We start from the raw sequence: 21,210 nt of genomic DNA on the forward strand, positions 1-21,210 counted from the left end.
TCCTAATATATAATACAAAAAAATTAATTCAAATGGATCACAGAATTAAATGTGAGAACTAAAACTATAAATCTTTATGACCTTGGGTTAAGCAATGATTTCTTTCTTTTTTTGAGAGAGAAAGAGCACGAGAGCGAGCTTGTGCATGTGAGCAGGGGAGGGGCTGAGGGGGAGAGAGGGTGAAAGAGAGAAAGAGAGAGAGAAAGAGAGAGAATCTTAAGCAGGCTCCACACTGGGTGTGAAGCCTGACACAGGACTCGATCTCACAACCATGAGATCTAAGCCACCCAGGCGAATGAGCCACCCGCACGTCCCAGCAATGATTTCTTAAATACACAAATAAACAAAGAAAATGTCCAGATACACTGGACTGTATGAAACTTAAAAACTTTTGTGCTACAAATACCATGAAGAAAGTGAAAGGCCAATTCACAAAATGGGAGAAAATATTTGCAAATCTTTTATCTGTTAAGAGACTTGTATTCAGGATATACAAAGAACTCTTACAACTCAATAATAAACACAGAAATAACCCAACTGAAAAATTGGCAAAGGATTTGAATAGACATTATCTCCAAAGGAGATATACAAACGGTCAATAAGCACATGAAAAGATGTTCAATATTATTAGCCATTAGGAGAATGCAAATCAAAGCCACAATGAGATGCTACTTGACGTCCACTAGGATGACTATACTCAAAAACAAGTACTGCAGAAGATGTGGAGAAACTCAAATCCTCATTCATTGCTGGTGGGAATAGAAAACAAGGCAGCCACTTTGGAAAAGTTTGGCAATTCCTTAAAATATTAAAGAGTTACCATAGGACTCTGCAACTCTACTCGTAGGTTTCTTCCCTGGGGAAATGAAAACATAAGTCCACACAAAACCTGTACACAAATGTTCAGAGCAGCATTATTCATAATAGCCAAGAAGCAGAAACAATCCAAATGTCCATAACTGATGAATAAATAGATAAAACGTGGTATATCCACTCAATGGAATATTATCCAGCCATAAAAAAGAACAAAGTACTAGGGTGCCTGCTTGGGTAAGTATGTGACTCTTAATCTCAGGGTTTTGAGTTTGAGCCCCACATTGGGTATAGAGATTACTTAAAGATAAAAATCTTTATAATTTTTTAAAAATATTTACTTGAAAGAGTGAGAGCAAGCAAGAGCAGGAGAGAGACAGAGAGGGGGACAAAGAATCCAAAGCAGGGTCTGGGCTGACAGCAGAGAACCCGATATGGGGCTAGAACTCACAAACCATGAGATTATGACCTGAGCCGAAGTCAGATGCTTAATCGACTGAGCCACCCAGGTGACCCTAAAATCTTTATTTTTTTACTTTTTTTAAAAAAAGCAGCTGCCATGCTCAATGTGGGGCTTGAACTCATGATCCTGAGATCAAGTCACATGCTCTACTGACTGAGCCAGCCAGGCATCCTGAAAATTAAATCTTTTTTTTTTTTTATTTTTATTTTTTAAATTTATATATTTTTGAGAAACAGTGAGACAAAGTGTGAGTCGGGGAGGCCCAGAGACAGAAGGAGAAATAGAATCTGAAGCAGGCTCCAGGCTCTGAGCAAGCGGTCAGCACAGAGCCTGATGCAGGGCTCGAACCTATGAACTGTGAGATCATGACCTGAGCCGAAGTTGGACGCTCAACCGACTGAACCACCCAGGTGCCCCGAAAATTAAATCTTAAAAAAAAAAAAAAAAAAAAAAAAAAAAGGAATGCAAACTAGTGCGGTTGCTCTGGAAAACAGTATGGAGGTTCCTCAAAAAACTAAAAATAGAACTACCCTACAACCCAGCAATTGCACTACTAGGTATTTAGCCAAGGGATATAGGAATGCTGTTTCAAAGGGGCACATGCACCCCAATGTTTACAGCAGCACTATCAACAATAGCCAAAGTATGGAAAGAGCCCAAATGTCCATCAACAGATGAATGGATAAAGAAGATGCGGGATATACATACAATGGAGTATTACTTAGCAATCAAAAAGAATGAAATCTTGCCATTTGCAACTATGTGGATGGAATTAGAGGGTATTATGCTAAGCGAAATTACTGGGAGAAAGACAAATATATGACTTCACTCATATGAGGACTTTAAGATACAAACCACATGAACATAAAGGAAGGGAAGCAAAAATAATATAAAAACAGGGAGGGGGACAAAATACAAGAGACTCTTAAATATAGAGAACAAACAAAGGGTTTCTGGAGGGGTTGTGGGAGGGGGAATGGGCTAAATGGGTAAGAGGCATTAAGGAATCTACTCCTGAAATCATTGTTGCACTATATGCTAACAAACTTGAATTAAAAAACAAAAAAGAACAAAAGTACTGATACAGGCTACAATACAGATAAACCTTGAAAACATGTTAATTGAAAAGAAGTCAGACACAAAAGACCAAATATTGTATGATTTCATTTATATGAAATATCCAGAACAGACAAATCTGTAAAAGACAAAAGGTAAATTTGTGGTTTCCTAAGAGGAGGTGGGAGGCGGGAATGGGTTAGCTGCTAATGGGTACAGAATGTCTTTCTGGGGTGATTAAAATGTTCTAACTTAGACTGTGGTAATGGTTGCACAACTGTGAATATACTAAAAGAACACCCTGAACTGTACACTTAAAATGGGTGAATTTTATAGCATGTAAACTATATTTCAATAAAAATGTTAAAAAAAAAAAAACTCAAGGCAGGGAGAAAATATGCTCATATTTTATATTCACAGATGTGGTATCTGGCATAACCAAGTGGCTCACTAGCAGTCTAAGGAATGAAGAAGGTGCCAGCCTTCTGGGACAGTTGGGTTGTTAGACCGGCTCTGGAGAACAATTTTGTTGGTTATCTCAGACAATGAATATGGCTAAGAAGACATGAACACATGCACCATATTCTAATAAGTTTGCTTCCTTAAAAACAAAGAAACAACAACAACAAAAAAACAACTCTTGCCATTGACTGGTGGTGTCTGTAAAGATCTAACGTTCCCTTAGGACGAAGACAAAAGACTCAGAGGAAAAAGAGGTAGAAAGGAAATAAAGGAAAAAGAGCAGTAGAGATTGCTGTGGGGATGGTAGTTAAAAGTAGGGGTTCACTCATACCACTGATATTTACTAAATGTCCGGAACTGTGTTAGATGCAAGGGATTCAGTGGAAAAGCAAAATAAAATCCTTGCAATCATGAAAAACAGAATATTCCGGCGAGGGAGGTGACTGGGGGAGGGAGCAGACATTGGCAGTGAAAAGAACCATGAAAGAAGAGATTAAGGGAGCTGAAAAAGCAGTAGGAATGGTGAACCAGCAGACACAGACAGCACTGCTTACTGGCCGTGTCCTTGAATGTGCAGTGCCCTCTCTTAATCTACACAACAACCGCGATGTATTATCTCCATTTTACAGTACAGATTTGCCCCAGAACACACAGTAATCAAGTGGTGAAGGTGATACTGGATCAGGACTGAATTGCAGCAAGGTCCACAGTCTTTCTACCAGAGAAAGTGAATGTAGTAGGTATGGTCAAGGACACCAGGGCCTTTCTTCACCTATACAGATGCTTAACGACAACTCTATAGTATAGGGGACAGGGGTGTCAAAATCCTTCCGGTATTGTATATAAATTCCCTTTAAAGAGCCACAGACTAGGCTACCACTCCTTGAGAAGATGCAAATCCTACCTATACTCTACCATAATGGCCCTAGGAGGCATCAGTGAATTACACTGGCAAATGGTACAATTAAACAATTCATAGTAGGGATAGGGAGGGAATTTCCTGAACAGAGTACCGCAGAATACAGTAGCTAAGCCATAGTGACCAGCTAAGTTACAGAGTGTTGTAGCCTGTACAATAATTACATAAATAACACAGGGGAAGTAGTTAAGTAGAAATCAACTAAGATACAGGTTCTGATTTTTCCTTACGCTAGAAAAAGAACAGATTCTTCATGGTTGTTAACTAAAAAGAGAAAATGAGCTTGTATATGACTTGCAAAGACTCAGTTAAGGAAAGAACCAACAGGCCAATAGAACACTGGCATATCTTTGAGGGCTGAGAAGAATTTGTTAAATTCTGTTTTAGAGCTTTGGGGAATCTATGTGATACACCAATTGAATGAGAACACATACAAAAGTTCTGCATGAGGTTCTCAATAAAAATGTCTGAGACAAGTATGGGGCTTTTTTTAAGATTTTAAGTAATCTTCACACCCAACAGGAGGCTTGAACTCACAACCCTGAGACCAACAGTCATGTGCTCCACCGAATAAGCCAACCAGGCACTCCAAGTTTCTGGCTTCTTGAATTTCTAAAGCCCAATGCTTAAGGAAAGACAATACATTAAAAATTTTTTTCTTTAATGTTTACTCATTTTTGAGAGAGAGACAGAGTGTGAGCGGGGGACAGGCAGAGAGAGAGGGAGACACAGAATCCGAAGCAGGCTCCAGGCTCTGAGCTGTCTGCACAGCTTGATGCGGGGCTCGAACTCACGACCCATGAGATCATGACCTGAGCTGAAGTTGGACGCTTAATCAACTGAGCCATCCAGGTGCCCCAAGACAATATATTTTTTAAGCAAATGTAGTATGTTTTCTGAAGGGTGGCTTCAGATTTTTAAAGCTGATAAAAACCAGTAAAATCACAGTGGCACAAACTAATTTGAGGGACTTTCAGAGTATTCATTTCTTTTCTTTTTTTCATTATTTTATTTTATTTTTTATTTTTTAAAATTTACATCCAAATTAGTTAGCATAGTGAAACAATGATTTCAGGAGTAGATTCCTTAATGCCCCTTGCCCATTTAGCCCATTCTCCCTCCCACAACCCCTCCAGTAACCCTCAGTTTGTTCTCCATATTTATGAGTCTCTTCTGTTTTGTCCCCCTCCCTGTTTTTATATTATTTTTGCTTCTCTTCCCTTATGTTCATCTGTTTTGTCTCTTAAAGTCCTCATATGAGTGAAGTCATATGATTTTTGTCTTTCCCTGACTAATTCACTTAGCATAATACCCTCCAGTTCCATCCACGTAGTTGCAAATGGCAAGATTTCATTCTTTTTGATACTTCATTGTATATATATCCCACATCTTCTTTATCCATTCATCTGTTGATGGACATTTGGGCTCTTTCCATACTTGGGCTATTGTTGATAATGCTGCTATAAACATGGGGGTGCATGTGTCCCTTCGAAACAGCACCTGTATCCCGTGGATAAATGCCTAGTAGTGTAATTGCTGGGTTGTAGGGTAGTTCTATTTTTAGTTTTTTGAGGAACCTCCATACTGTTTTCCACAGTGGCTGCACCAGCTTGCATTTCCATTTCTTTTTTTTTTTTTTTTAATGTTTATTTTTGAGACAGAGAGACAGAGCATGAGTGGGGGAGAGGCAGAGAGAAAAGGAGACACAGAATTTGAAGCAGGCTCCAGGCTCCGAGCTGTCAGCACAAAGACCAACACGGGGCTCGAACTCATGAACCATGAGATCATGACCTGAGCCGAAGTCTGACACTCAACCAACTGAGCTACCCAGGTGCCCCAAATACTGGGACTTTTAAATTTTGTTTTACAAAAGTATCAATCTACAAAGAAACCAGTTTTATACCACGATAGTTTGATAAGCTTCTCTCTAGGGGCCACAAAACTAAAAATCCTCAAAGCAGAGTGATAAAGCTGTGCTGCCTTGGCACCTGACAGGGAGAAGGGCCTGGGGAATCAGAAGGAAACTCATGGGAGCAGACCAGTGGGGTGGTGTGGGAAAGGGGTGAAGGACAATAGGAATGGGCTCTGGATCCCAGCTGGGACAGATGAATGGGAAGAATAAGGCAGAATTCAGAGGAAGGAAGGGGCCTGCCAGACTTGAGTCTGCATATCCCTCCAGGGGAACAGGTTTCCTTCAGCTCAGCCAGCCCTCTTTATCTTTATCTCAGAAGCACTTCACATTTTTTAGGTTATGGAAACATTCTAAGAATCTGATTAAAATTATGGACTATCTTTCCTAGGAAACTGCACATGTCTATAGCTTTTAATATAATTAAACTTAAAACTGAATATAATTCTAGGAAATTCATGAAAACCATTCATGAATCCCAAGTTAAGAAGTCCTGAATTAAAAAATTCCTGAGGAGACACCTGGCTGGCTCAGTTGGTAGAGCATATGACTCGATCTTAGGGTTTAAGTTTGAGCCCCACGATGGGTAAAGAGATGGAGGGAAGGGGGAAGCAGGGGTTTGCGGGTAGGAGGGGAAATACACATCATATAACCATTTGTGCTAGTAAACTCATTACCATGGACATGCCTTGCTTTTCCGATCAAAAAGGAAAAAAATACCCAAAAACAAATTAGTTGGCATTTAGGGCAAGTCTCAATCACAGCTTAACAACAGGGAGAGGAGAGAACCCCTCGTTTTACCAAATTGCCTACCAAACGTTTTCCCAAATTCTTTCATCAAAAAACATTTTAGGGGTGCCTGGGTGGCTGTTAGTTAAGCGTCCGACTCTTGATTTAGGCTCAGGTTATGATCTCACAACTGTGAGATCATCCCCTGTGTGGGGCTCCACACTGGGCCTGAAGCCTATTTAAGGTTCTCACTCTCCCTCGCCCTCTGCCCCCTCCCCCCCCCCCAACGCCCACGCTCAAGCTCAAATAAACAAACAAACATTTTCAAAAGGCAAGATCCTTAAAAATGTAAATATAATTCCAATCATTGGTATGCATGAATTTCAGCCTAAAAATAAACTGGTATCAGATCCTTTCCTATCTTCACAAGGATTATGAAGCAGGCAAACATAGCACCTTAGAAGGGAGAAAGCAGAGGGACAAACAGAAAGAAATAACAGAAAGGAGAAACAGGGAAAGCTGGAACACAATTTGCTTATTGCACAATCGCTTGCAATCTGCCTCCACCCATGGACACAAAAACAAACAGCTGTTCAAAATGATTTCACATCCTACCAGATAAATGTGCCAATATTTTCCCAAGAACTATGGTTACAACCAACTTCCAGTGACTTTCTAAGTACTCTGAGGCAGAATGAAGCAGAGTTAGATTTTTCTTTTTCACTTAACTGGAGTAGCAAAAGCTTGTACAAAGTTAGGTATTTCCTATGTTGTGAATAAGCGCAAAAGCTAATAATGGAGCCACATAAAACATTCGAACTTACTTGCAAAATATGTGATCACACTTTGTGGAAACAGGCTCTTTGATCAACTCCAGACTAGAAGGATACAAAAAATAAGAAATGAGGCTCAATAATTCATTTCAAAGTAAATATAATCTTGGTAAAGAAGTTCAACTTTAAGTTGCTATAACTAAGTCAAAGTAAGGCTTTAAGTTCATTTCATAAATATTTATTAAATGTCTGCTGTGCTAGGAGCCAAAAATACAGCAGAAAACAGGATCCTTCCCTCCTGAGCTTCCAGATACCAAAACAGAATATATTACTCTAGTCAACACTCTGTATTACATTATCTTATTATTATTATTACTATTATTATCTTTAGCGTTTAAAAGATTAGCTGACATTGCTCCATTATTAATAAGTTTTCACCGATACACTTTTTTGAGCTATCTTTGTGAGGAAACATCCTATATATATCTTACCTAAACTTTAAGCTCTACAAAGACAAAAAACTTCTTGTATTTCTTTTGGATTCCCTCACAGCACTTTTTTCACATGTGACTACCTTTTTATTTTAAATTTATTATTTTCTTTTAATTTAAAGTAATCTCTACATCCAACATGGAACTCAAACTCAGGACCCAGAGATCAAGAGTTGCATGCTCTACTGAGCCAGATAGGCGCTGCTTAAATTTCTTAGTATGGAAAATTTCAAGCATTTACACAAATAAAATAGTAAAATGAACTCCCTGTACCATCACTCAGTTACAACAATGTTTGACTTAAAGCCAGTCTTATATACACACCAGTACCCACTCAAGGCCCAGATTATTTTTTTTTAAGTTTATTTATTTATTCTGAGAGAAAGAGAGAGTGGGGAGGGGCAGAGAGAGAAAGGAAGAGAGAGAGAATCCCAAGCAGGCTCCACACTGAAAGTGTGGAGGCCAATGAGGGGCTTGAACTCACAAACCTATGAGATCTTGACCTGAGCCAAAATCAAGAATCGCTCACTTAACCCACTGAGCCACCCAAGCACCCATGAGCTCAGATTACTTTAAAATAAATTCCAAGAGGAGTGCATGGGTGGCTCAGTTAAGCACCAACTTCGGCTCAGGTCATGATCTCACAGTTTGTGAGTTTGAGCCCCATGTCGGGTTCTCTGCTGTCAGCATAGAGCCCATTTCAAATTCTCTGTTTCCCTCTCTCTGCCCCTCCCCTGCTCACGCACGTGCACTCACATGCGTGTGTGCTCTCTCTCTCCCCAAAATAAACATTAAAAATATTTATAAATTAATTCCAGGAATCATTCATTTCAATTATAAATATTTCAAAACAAAGTTTTTAAAAAATAAAGATCTTTTCAAGATGACCATGAAACCATTACTCTTAAAAAAATAATTTCCCTTATACCATCTAATATGTAATACTCCAATTTCCCTCATTATCTCTTAAAATTTAATAATTAAATCTGTTTAGATCAGGATTCAAATAAGATCCATGCATTGCATTTGGCTGGTATATCTTGTCTTTTTTTTTTTTTTTTTAATGTTTTTTATATTGAGAAAGAGAGAGAGAGAAAGAGAGATCATAAGTGGGGGAGGGGCAGAGAGAGAGAGGGAGACACAGGATCTGAAGCAGGCTCCAGGTTCCAAGCTGTCAGCTTACAGCACGACTCAGGGCTCGAACTCACAAACTGGGAGATCATGACATGCACCAAAGTTGGATGATTTATCGACTGAGCCACCCAGGCACCCCTCAAATGTCTTTTAATCTATAGATTTTCCCTTCCTTTTTTCCCCTTGTCATTTAAGAAGTATGTCAGCTGAGGGTACCTGGGTGGCTCAGTTGGTTGAGTGTCTGACTCTTGGTTTCAGCTCAGGTCATGATCTCACAGTTCGTGAGTTCAAGCCCCGCGTAGGGCTCCACAATGACAGTGTGGAGCCAGTGTGGAGCCGGCTTGGAATTCTCTCTCTCCTTCTCTCTCTCTCTCCCTCTCTCTCCCCTGCTCATTCTCTCTATCAAAATAAATAAATAAAAAGGAAAAAAATTTTAAAAAGTACATCAATACGTCATTTGATCTACATCATTTCCCTCATTCTGGATTTTACTGATTGTAACTCTATGATATGGTTTAGCATGTTCCTCTTGCCTCTATTTCCTATAAACTAGACTTACAGGCTCGATCAATTCAGGTTTGGTTTTTTTGGCAAGAACACTTTACAGGTGGCACTGTGTGCTAGGACTTTTATTATGTCACTTCAGGAGGTACATGATGCTTGGCTTGTGATCACTTTGTAAAAAGAATGTAACAAACACTGAAGAAAATTTAGAAAATAAAAAACAAGCTTAGAAAACGATTAAAATTTTGGGAAAAGAAAATTAGTCACCCAAATTCCCATCCTTGTGGGTCCATTCACAAAATCTTTCTTATTTTCTAGAAAATCTTAAGATCTTCTTGAGACTCTTTCATTTATTAATAGAACAAATGTTCATTGGGCACCTACCGTATACAAGTACTGTTCCTGGGGATGTGACATACAGCAGTGGACAAAACAAAGCCTGTCCTCATAGAACTTTCATTTTAGCTGTGGTAGATAGTTAATTGAGAATTAAACAAGAACATAGGAGAATAAGGGCTAGAAATAAAAATAAAGCTCAGTAACAGGAATAGGGAGTGCTGGGGTGGGAGATCTATACAGAGTGATCAGGAAAGGCCTGATTGAGGTGACATTGGCAGACAGTTGCATGTGAGGAAACAAGCTGTGCAACAATTGGGAGAAGAACATTCCAGCAGAGGGAGCAGAGAAGGCCGACTCTGAGCAGGACCATGCCTGGTGTTTTTGAAGGACAGTGAGCAGGCCTGCAGGGGAAGCGCTAGAAGAGCTCGGAGAGGCAGCCAGGAGCCTGAGCAGGTAGAAACCTATAGGCAATTTTAAGTTTTTATCTTTTATTCTGAAAGAGAGCTTTAGCAACGGATTTCTGGTACAGTTCAGCCAGGACATCAAAAAACAGGTAACCTGTGTGTGACAAGAATGTGGGTCTTTTCATTAAATGTTAACTTTTTAGAAAAGGATCACAAGAAAAGCTGGGGGACAATAGTCTCGTTGTGAAAGGTTTGGTAACACAACTCTTGTAATCATGGGGCTTCTGACGCAACACAGGGTAACGGAGAAAAGAATATCAGAGTAAGTCAGAAGGCCAGGTTTCTACTATCAGTTCCCTTTTTTATTAGCAGAGTGACCTCAGGCCAAGCCCTCGACCTGAACATCAGGTTCCTTCTCTGTCACCCACTCTACCAGTCTCTTTAGGTTATTGTCAGAATAAAATTAAACGCTACTTGGGAAAATGTTCACAACCTGAGATGACTTCTATCAATGTGAGAATTATTATCCGGACCTAATGTGATTTTAAAAAGAAAACCACCCAACAAAGAGAACTCGATTTGCTACTAAATCACTATTCCTCAGATAAGCTACATATCAAAGAAATTCTCGGCAAAGGCGAAATTGGATTTAGCTATGATGCCAGATGGCTTTCATTCTCACCACTGCCTCAATTCTGAAATAATTATGTTTCAGCATGGTAATTATGAGCCAAGCTATACAAACATACTGTAAACACAAACTTTAAACGGATGAAAACTCCAATATGTAAAAAGGTAATGACTGTTGAAAAAAACCTTGAAAAGGGAATGGGAATAAAAAGAAAAAAGTCAGTCCTCTTTTAGATCCTGATGAAAGTGAATGTTCACTATAAAGATGATTCAAATATTTTATTATTTTTTAAGTTTATTTTGAGAGAGAGTGTGCATGGGAGGGGCAGAGAGAGACAGAGAGAGACAGAGAGAGAGAGAGAGAGGAGAGAGTCGAAAGAATCCCAAGCAGGTTCTCAACTGTCAGCGTGGGGCTCAGTTTCACCAATGAGATCATGACCTGAGCCAAAATCCAGAGTTTGACAACTTAAGTGATTGAGCCACCCAGGTGCCCCTCAGATATTATAAACACTTTTCGACTCAGGCAATTTAGACCTCCTGCATATTTGCTTTTGGGCTTCTGACATGGGTAAGTGATTGGAAAAAGAAGCTAGGTTAGGGTTGAAAAACCACCACCGCCCAGCAGGATACATATTTTAGCAAACTCTTCTGAAAGTCAAAAATTTTATATGGTCATGTGCAAAAGGTTAGAAAGAACTACTAATTATCAGAAGTAAATATCAATAACTTAGAGGTCAGCAGAAGTGGTTTTAGCTCAAAAGGCCTCAAAGAAGCTGGAAACCTATCCTCTAGCTACCCTCAATAATACTTTACAGTCACTATCAGGAATCATTTATTAAGACATAATGGCAAATTCTACTATTCTAGCTAGGCACTGGTAAATAAACAACAGGAGCGCCTGAGTGGCTCAGTCAGTTAAGCATCGACTATTGATTTCAGCTCAGGTCATGATCTCACGGTTCATGACTTCAAGCCCCATGTAGGGCTCTGCACTGCAGCTTAGAGCCTGCTTGGGATTCTTTCTCTCCCTCTCTCTATGGCTCTTCCCCACTCATGCACGTGTGTGTGTGTGTGTGTGTGTGTGTGTGTGTGTGTGTACTCTCTTCCTCTCAAAATAAATTTTAAAAACTTTAAAACAAACAAAAAGTGGAGTAGGTAGGATTCCCATCCTAGAACTTCCCCCGTGAACGAGTTTAAGGTTTAACAATGACCAGAATGAAAAGCTTTAGTTTAAAAACTTAAGTCCATTGCTAGTAGAAAATAGATCTTAAAAAATAACAAGGAGCCAGAAATAACAGGACGGCTAACTGAAAATGAAAATTTAGCACTAACTTTCATTCTTGTGTCTTTACTTTTTATGTATTTGAGTTTTTTAATTTATGGTTTAATTTGCCAGAGTGAGAAAGAACATTACATTTCTATAACTGAGTCCCATGGAAATGTAAAATAAATGGACCCAGATGCCACACTATTGAGGACTTTTTTGATCACTCTTTGTAATTATCATGAATAAGTTTTGCTTTTTCAAAAGCAATTTTTTTCTAGTTGTCATTTCCTGCTTCTCCGGCTCTGATGATTCATAAAGTAGGCTATAAATCTCATTTAGCTCTTGTTTTTATTTAGATGAAATGTTGAGGGGCAAGGGAGAGGAGGGTTACTTATAAATCTTGTATCTCTCTGGAAACACAACTTGCATGTTCTTTAATTTTATTTACTTGACTCCAAATATGAAAAACAACTTTATGAAGCACAAAGGAAAATTTACTTGAATTTACTCTCCTTTATTGAAGGTAAGGGGCAATAGGTGCAGCTTTCCAATTTATTTTTTGAATGTTTACCCACCACTAACCATCACCATATTAAAACCCATTAAACTAACAAAGAACCAATTTAATTAATGTTAATTAATATTTAATACCTTCAACAAACGTTTACTGAGTGGCTACTATGTCCCAGGTATATAACTACTAAGGATATGGAAGTAAATAAAACAAAAATTCCTGCCTTCATGGAGTTTAAACTCTGTAAGGGTAGAGAAAAAGGATAAATTGTAAGGAATGTTAGATGGTAATAAGAACTATGGAGAAAAAAAAACAGGAAAGGGAAATAAAGAGTGTGTTGGGGGTAAGGGTGTTTATTTTTTTTTGAGAGAGAGAGAGAGTGTGCAAGTGAGCAAGGGGCAGAGAGAGAGAGAGAGAGAGAGAGAGAGAGAGAGAGAGAGACAGGAAGCAGGGCTCAAGCTCACCTGATATGGGACCCAAACTCACCAGCCGTGAGATCACGACCTGAGCCAAAGTCAGATGCTTAAGGACTGAGCCACCCAGGTGCCCCAGGTGTTACCATTTTAAATAGGGTTGTCTGGAAATGCCTCTGTGAAAAGGTGGTATTTCAGTCAAGATTTGTAAGCCATTCAATTATCAAGGGTAGAAAATTCCAGGCAGAGGGAAGAGCAAGCATAAAAGCTCAGAAGCAGGAGAGTATGTTCTAGTCTGAAGAAGAGTTAAGAGGCCAGAATGACCAGAGTAAAGAGAAGAAGAAAGATTCTAAATTTCCTTTCTGGCTTTTCACCAAGACATTCTGAGGTATGGTTTTTAAGTAGATTTAGTGACCACCATAGATATCACCTAGTGACTGCCTGGGGCTCATAACCTCTGGCAGCCAGTGAAGCGCATGAACGCCCTTCCAGAGTAATGCTTTTAAATGCATAAAATAAAAAATATAAAATTATACAAGAAACTAATTATATTGAAATATAGTTCTAGCCATAGGCCTCCAAATGTCATGAAGGGTCAGCAAGTTAAGAGCTCCTGAACTTTCTGGGGTGATGGAAATGTTACACAGATATATACAATGGTTAAAACTCATCGACTTGCACACTTAAGATCTCTACATTTCACTGTATGTAAATTATGCCTCGACTTAAAAAAAAAAAAACCTTGAATATTCCTTGTTGTTGTTGTTAATGTTTATTTATTTTGAGAGAGTGCATGGGGGTAAGCACAGGGGGGGCAGAGAAGGGGAGACAGAATTCCAAGCAGGCTCCATGCTGTCAGCCAGAGCCCAATGTGGGTTCAATCCCACAAACCACAAGATCACGCATGACCTGAGCTGAAATCAAGAGTCAGAGGCTTAACCGTGAGCGCCCCAGGCGTCCCCAAACCTTGAATATTCTAGTCCCCTCTTTATTTTATAGATGAAGAAAAACAAGCTCACTCAAAAAGTCAGAGACTTACCAAAGACTTTGATGATTCGCAGTATTCTTTTTTTTCTTTAAAGATTTTATTTTTAAGTAATCTCTACACCTAATGTGGGGCTTGAACTCAACCCCAAGATGAAGAGTGGAGATCAAGTGGGGCGTCTGGGTGGCTCAGTTGGTTGAGCATTTGACTTCGGCTCAGGTCATGATCTCACAGTTTCTGAGTTTGAGCTCCGTATCAGTTTCGCTGCTGTCAGCACAGAGCCCGCTTGGGATCCTCCGTACCCCTCTCTCTCTGCCCTCCCCGGTCATGTTCTCTATCCCTCAAAAATAAATAAACATTAAAAAAAAAAAAAAGTGGAAATCAAGAGTTGCATGCTCTGTGGACTTCTTATGTAAATATACAGGACTAGTTCCAACTGGAGACCTACCCATTCACAAGCACCAATCATTGGTGATTTTATTTTGCCACTATTAACTATGCCCATTCCAAGTGATCTAGCTGTTTTTAGAGCCTGGATGAAAAGGCCACTTACTCCAAACCAGATCCCTACCCCAAAGTAGAACCAATCAAGACAGTCTGTGGGCTAGGAAAGATAGGGAGCTGAATGTGTTAAGGCAGTAAAAAGGGAAGGGGAGAAGCAGAGTGGAGAAAAAGGAGTAACTTCCTATATTCCCAAAGCTCTTGAGTTAAGAAAAGCAGCAACTTTTATAATTTAATTTTAATAGATAGTATAATTTTCTTCTCCTTAATATGTAAGGTGAATTCTACTTATTTGCATAGGATATAATCAAGAAAGGAAGAATCTCAAATTAAGAAACCCTTCTGGTGACTTACCAGATTGGACACTCTAAGATTTTCTGCATAGCATTAAGGACACTTTGTACTTCTTCAACACGATCTGCAGATAAATCCATTTCTCCCTGTTCCAATGAATTTTAAGACATCAACTTAAATATATATGGATATACACACGCACAAGTCACTTTAAAAGATTTATAAGAACAGACTAGTTTCATTATATGTCATTTTTAAATAAGAGAAACTTAAGACTGGAGTGCTTCCGAATCATACCACCCATAGAATTAATGACAAAAGCTTTATTTTTTAGATTCAAAATATTGTTTTTTGCAATTAAAGACCATTATTTTCTCTATTTTTTTCCCACATACAGCCTCCAACCACTTCCTTTTGGTGTATTCCTCTCTCCAAGAAAAAGAAAGCCACAGTGGGGTGACTGAGTGAGTGATGGTAGCCTCATATTTCTCCAATCACCTGGCTCCTTTCTTGTGTTTAAAACCAAACTCAAAAAACAAGACCAACACCAACCAACGCTCCCCACCCCTGCCCTTCCCCAGTGTTTCTCACTGGTCTGCATTCATCTCAGGATCCTCTTTAGCCACGTTCATACCAGCAATATGCGTGACTGCTGACGCCCCTCTACTTTCTTCTTGTCCCTTCTCAGAAACGCGTATGAAGCCAGTTCTTTCTTCAGGGCTCCCCCTCCCTCACAATCCACCCTCCTCCTATTCTCCGACACATTCCTGCTCCCTTTACTCCTTCCTCAGGATACCCTTCTCACACACCCCAGCCCGTCTTTTTACACTATATATTCCCCTCGGGACACATTCCAGTTCCTGTCATCAGGATTTCCCCTCGGACACACCCTGCTCCCTCCCTTGTCCTCAGTGCCTCCCCCACCCCGGGACCCACAAGGCGCCCCCTCCCCAATTTCCCCAGACTTAACTTCTTAGGCTTCTCAGGTTCCACCCTCCGCCCGCCCCTGCCAGCCAGGTAATGCCCATCTTGTTCTTCCCCACTCTCTCCATACCTGTTTCCTGCCTGTCCCTCGGAGCACCCCTTGGGCCCTGTCCCTTCCGGCGAGCTCTCTCACCTTTACCCAGAGCAAAGCGTCGGGGCTTCCCGGGCCCAGGGCCCCACTTATATAAAAACCTCCCGGGCCGTTCTCAGTTCAGAAAAACCTCAGCGAGCTCTCGCCGCACAGTCGCACTTTCAATTTTTCTGTAATTCCCGCGCTTTCCTGTTGCCACGGAAACCGTCCGCGGCCGCTGAGCGAGAACCTCTCAGAATACGAGATCAAAACACGTTACGGAAGGGAGGAGCAGAAAGAGCCGAGAGTCTTTCCGGGCTCCCGATTGGTCATCCATTCTTCCCCGCGTTACGTAACTAGAAAGAGACGGAAGAGAAAGAATTCTCCCCCCACTTTTCTGTGAGGCCCCTGCCCCCTCACCTGTACGCTTTCAGTTGCGGCTTATTACGTCACAGAGACTGCGGGACTAGGGTCGAAATCAATACCTGAGGCCTGAATAGGAGCGCAAGATAGTGCCTGAAACATTCGCAAGAAGAGGCCCCGTTCCCTCCCCATTTCCGCCGCAATGAAAGTCTCCAGTTTAGGTAAATAAAAGGATTGTGTGTGGGGAAAACTACGATTTCCAGCATGCATTGCGGATCGAAAGGCCTTCGACACAGTGTTCCTTGGAAACTGTAGTCTTATGGAGAGGCGCTTCCAACACCGGAAGCGGGCAAGAGTCTCACGGCAAGCCAGTTGATAGATTGAAGAGCTCTGTGCGCTTACGCACGTCAACAGATATGGATTGGAGTGTTAGGTTTTCACATCTTGAGAGCGGAGAATAGGCTAAAGAACCTACAAGTCCCAGGAAGACTACAATTCCCATCCAGCCCCGCAAGTCTCGGGCAAGGAGTCCACTAAGGTCAGTGACCTAAGGGAATGCAGTGGACGCCGAATTTACCTGGGAAGGGGAAATGGGCCGCGGCCCACGATTGCGCGCTTGTAGTTCCGCCCCTCTGCCCCAGTGTTTGTTGTTGTTGTGCTGTTATGGCTGCTGTTGCCCAGCCCCTGCCACGCATGCTCGGCCAATCAAGGGGGGTGGTAGTTTTGAGAGACAACTGTTAAGAGCCAATCATCTTGTCGGAAACTCAAACTGGGGACTAGGTCCTATTTCTATCCGCCATGTTAGATTCACCCCGCGGGGAGAGCAGCAGAGCTGGCAGCGAACGGTTTTTGCACTGGCCTCCGGCAGGCGCCCCCCGGGGGCGGGGAGCTGGTAAGGAAGTAGCGGCGGTTACAGGAGGGGTGGGAGCACGTCGCCACTGAGAGGGCTAGGGGAAGTTTACAGAAGGGATCCTGCAAAAGAGAAGGCGACTTTTTCCGTGTCTGGGGGCAGCCAGTCTTTTCAGTGACTGGATGAGAGGGCCGTTTGGGCCAGGGAGCCGAGGCGGCGGATACTGCCAGAGAGATGGGGGGGTCCGTGGCTCAGAACGCTCGGCATCTATTGATGGGAGGCTGAGACTCTCCAGCAGAAAGAGGGCTTAGGCAAAGAAAGCGAGATTCCTCAGGGGGTGGTAACACGGTCTTGGGGGCATGGAGTGCTAGGGAAACGACAACTGGAAGACAAGGATAAAGTCTGCAGGAAAAAAAAAAAAATGACAGTGCCCACACAGCCTCCCATCCCCATCCCCCTCCGCTTGTTGAGAACCTTGTAAAGATGTCTCCTTGGTCAGGGACCTCTGGTTTTGGAAAGGCACCGTTTTTCCTTTTTGTCAAACACCCAGCTATAGGTCACATGTTTTAACCCCCGGATTAACAGTCAGGCCTTTGGTGGAGACGGTAATCAAAGCTCAAGTTCCCAGGTCTGCTTCATTAAAGGGATTTTTGGTATCCTGAAAAATTTGACGTAGAGGAAAACCTGACTTGTGCCAAGCAAAGGTGAGCCAGTGGCATGAACGTATAATAATGCCAGTTTTGAAAACTGAAGGCCTAGGACCCAGCCGTCTGACTTTACTGGCTTTAAAGCTACAAGGACAGATGGTGCTAACCATAGCTTTGGTATTTCAAGTTCAAGATTAATGCTCTTGCTGAAAGAAGTTTCACATAAAAGCCAAACAGAAATAGGCAGTTCTTTATGAAGACCTGGGTATGGTCCAACTAAGCTAGAATCCCCCACTTCCTGTTTTCTCTCATCAGCCTACCAGCTGGATGAGCTCCAAAGTATTTCAACTAATTTTAATTGTGTATGTAATTTGGAACAAGGGAGTTAGATTAGTTTCCTTCTGGACTCTCAGAAGTGTGGAAAGCATTTATGGGAAGTTGAAAAGTAAGAAGGTGATTCAGAATATCCACTTTTTGGCTGACTGAATCAGTTACTTCATTTCCCAGATTTTTTTTTCTCCCCAAGAATCTGGGAAGTTGACCTGGGGAGGCATTCTGTCCAAATGTTAAGGACTCCAAGAATTGCATTCCATAAGAATGAATACTAGATGTCAGCAGATTGGTGCTAGAAACTGGGTTTGGTTTTTGTTTTTTTTTTTTGGTTGTGAACTTGACTGTAGGTAGAGACAAAAAATGGAAAAAATTGGAGGATGATTGGTTTTGAATTTTTAAAAAACCCAGATCCTCAGAAAGTTCAAAGTCCTCTTTTTAAAATGTTTATTTATGTTTGTTTTTTTGGAGAAAGAGAGAGAGAACATGCAAGCAAGGGAGGGCAGAGAGAGAGGAGGGAGAGGGAGAATCCCAAGCAGTCTCCACACTGTCAGCACAGAGCCTGACGTGGAGCTTGACCCTGTGAACTGTGAGATCATGATCTGAGTTGAAATCAAGAGTCAGATTCTTAACCGACTGAGCCACCCTGGCACTCCCAAAGTCCTTTTTAATGACACTCTCAATGTATTGTGGAAAAACAGGTCTATTTTGGCTTCTAAAGACTGATTTATTACAATAATTTTTGTGTTTGAGTAATGTTCTCAGAGAACTTGGACACACGTTTTTATTTGACCTATTTTACAGATTAAGGAACTGAAGCTCAGGTCAAATGACTTACTGTTTTGTACATGGCTAGTTATGTGTCAGAGCTGTGTCTGGAGCCCAGCTCTTCTCAGCCCTTTTGCTCCCTCACCATTACACTGCAAATTCCTGAGACATAGTTGTTCATCTCCTTTCTCCATTTGCCTAGAGCAGAATCTGGTTCTTTGAAGAGATTTCTTAAAAGATTTGCTGATAAATATGTTTAAAAGATGACCTTTTTCATTACAACTTAGGTTCAGATTTTAGTAAACTATTTTTTCACAGAGTCATAAGAACAAAATCTAGAGGTCCCCGGGTGGCTCAGTCAATTGAGTGTCCAACTCTTGATTTTGGCTCAGGTCATGATCTCATTGTTCGTGGGTTCGAATCCCACATCAGTTTCCATGCTGATGGTGCAAAGCCTGCTTGGGATTCTCTCTCCTCCTCTCTCTGCCCCTCCCCCACATGTGCATGTGTGCAGGCTCGCTCTCCAAAATAAATAAATAAACTTAAATAATAATCTGACAACTCATCAGTAAATAAAATCCTTAATTAAAAACAACTGACCAGAATAGACATTAAATTATAGAATTGTTAACTTCTTAGGCATGATAATGGTATCGTGGTTATCTTTTCAAAAAGTCTTATTTTTTTAAGGGTTACATACTCAGTTATTTTATGGATGAAATAATGGCTGTCAAAATAATCCTATTGCTGTAACAAGATTAGTCCTGGGTTGATGATAATTATGGAAAATTCCTGATGGGTCCTTAGGAGTTCATTGTATATTAATCTTTATTCATTTGTATATGTTTAAATTTTCCCTTAATAGTTTTTTTTTTTAATTATGGTACTATAGTTTGGTTAAAACATTAGTTAAGTATGGTCAATCTATATTGGGGGATTTGGGGACAATACAGAATTATAGACAAAATGACGATAGCTTTGAATTGTTTACTATAGTTATATGTCCATGACTCTCCACTTTTATGCATGAAATTTTCCATAAAAGAAAAAAAAAAGTAAAACTACAAAAACAAACAAACAAAAAACACCACATGAACTTGGATGAAAGGTGTTGACTGCTACCCCTGTGTAGTTTCTTGGCTAGTGTCTTGGCCTCTGAATTGTTAAAACTGATCTTAACAAAGAACCTGGGTTGCTCAATTTAGGAAAAGGCTGTTTTTCTAAGAAAAATGTAGAATGTTGCTTTCCAGCTATGAGAATGTAAATTCCCTGAGGGTAGAGACCTGTGGGTGTTCATCTTCATTGGTATCCTGCCACTAGTGGATATTCAGTAGTATCTATTGAATTAACTAATCATATAAAGTTCCATAAAATTCAAAAGAATTTTACAGCTGTTAGAGGATTTCTGCGGATGTGGCCAAAATTTATACTGTTTCAGCAAACGTTTAACAGTGAGATTTGTTTTAAGCTACCCACCAGGTTGTAAATAGCATAAGAGCAGAGACATTGTGTTCTCATTCACTTCGGTGTCTTCCTAGCCTAACCCATATTAGGCCTTCACAAGTATTTGCTGAATGAATGCTTATGCAGTTTTATAGAACCCTTTCCACTGTTTTCTCTCTCACCCATCCTCTCAACTCTAGCCCCACAGCATGGAACCACAGGTTACTCTAAATGTGACTTTCAAAAATGAAACTCAAAGCTTTCTGGTTTCTGATCCAGAAAATACAACTTGGGCTGATGTTGAAGCTATGGTGAGTGTTACTTTGTTTCTCCATCTTTTAAGCCTAATTTTTCCAAAGATAGCAATTTTTAGCAATGTTGTTTCATAGCTGTCATATTTACCTTTTCTAGGACTTTTGGAAAATTACTTTTGACAGGGGTTCAATATTCATGTAGGCGATGTTCTCCCCACCCCCAAGAGAATAAACAAATTCCTTAATTTGCAGCTAGACTTGGAAAACCTGTTAATTTTAGAAACAGTCTAAGGAATGAATTGGTGTGGCTTCCACCCTAACCAGGCCCCAGGGAAATGTTCTCCTGCCTGAGAGCAGATATGTTACTGTAGTTTGTGAACCAGCAAGGATATAACCTAAGTTTTGCAAGAGCTAATTGTTGTTATTGCTAGCTCAGAGGTCAAGTATCTAAATGTTTAGCAAAGGGGCCCCAGGCTGGCTCAGTCAGCAGAATGTGTGACTCTGCATCTTGAGGTTGTGTTTTCAGGTGCCTAGTGGGGTGTAGAGATTGCTTAAAATTTTTTAAAGATCTTAAAAAAAAAAGTTGAGCATGGGGCACCTGGGTGGCTCAGTCTGTTGAGCATCCAACTTCGGCTCAGGTCGTGATCTCAGGGTTCGTGGGTTCAAGCCCCATGTCAGGCTCTGTGCTGACAGCTTGGAGCCTGGAACCTGTTTCAGATTCTGTGTCTCCCTCTCTCCCTGCCCCTCCCTTGCTTGTGCTCTATCTCGATCTCTCAAAAATAAATAAAATATCAAAAAAAAAAAAAAGTTGAGCAGAAAAAACTCCCACAGGTGCTTAGCAGTTCATCTGTTCTTTTGTTGTTGTCAATGCCCTCCCTCCTCTTGGTTTGCCCTTTGTACT

The 21,210-nt window shown here is 40.8% G+C and overlaps 2 protein-coding genes across 16 annotated transcripts in view; one reads left to right on the forward strand and one right to left on the reverse strand.

The window, feature by feature from the left end:
• BRCA1 (BRCA1 DNA repair associated) overlaps nt 1-16,793 on the reverse strand; it is a 58,787-nt gene extending 41,994 nt beyond the window's left edge. For 6 of the 9 annotated variants that reach the window (XM_045044991.1, XM_045044990.1, XM_045044993.1 and 3 more), the window contains exons 1-3: nt 15,718-15,984; nt 14,661-14,746; nt 7,176-7,229 (exon numbers count right to left, since the gene is read on the reverse strand). In XM_045044991.1, the coding sequence (XP_044900926.1) occupies nt 7,176-7,229; nt 14,661-14,740 (134 nt within the window). In that variant the 5' untranslated portion in view covers nt 14,741-14,746; nt 15,718-15,984. Of the gene's footprint in view, nt 1-7,175; nt 7,230-14,660; nt 14,747-15,654; nt 15,985-16,074; nt 16,207-16,594 lie in introns of those variants that run through there. The other 3 variants (XM_019817934.2, XM_045044988.1, XM_045044987.1) reach the window with 3 other exon arrangements.
• NBR1 (NBR1 autophagy cargo receptor) overlaps nt 16,099-21,210 on the forward strand; it is a 28,266-nt gene continuing 23,154 nt past the window's right edge. For 3 of the 7 annotated variants that reach the window (XM_019817941.2, XM_003996920.5, XM_019817946.2), the window contains exons 1-2: nt 16,823-16,909; nt 20,256-20,366. In XM_019817941.2, the coding sequence (XP_019673500.2) occupies nt 20,265-20,366 (102 nt within the window). In that variant the 5' untranslated portion in view covers nt 16,823-16,909; nt 20,256-20,264. Of the gene's footprint in view, nt 16,239-16,415; nt 16,556-16,822; nt 16,910-17,417; nt 17,572-20,255; nt 20,367-21,210 lie in introns of those variants that run through there. The other 4 variants (XM_045044995.1, XM_019817942.3, XM_019817943.3 and 1 more) reach the window with 4 other exon arrangements.

This window comes from Felis catus, chromosome E1, assembly GCF_018350175.1.
Source record: "Felis catus isolate Fca126 chromosome E1, F.catus_Fca126_mat1.0, whole genome shotgun sequence".
Taxonomy (NCBI): domain Eukaryota; kingdom Metazoa; phylum Chordata; class Mammalia; order Carnivora; family Felidae; genus Felis; species Felis catus.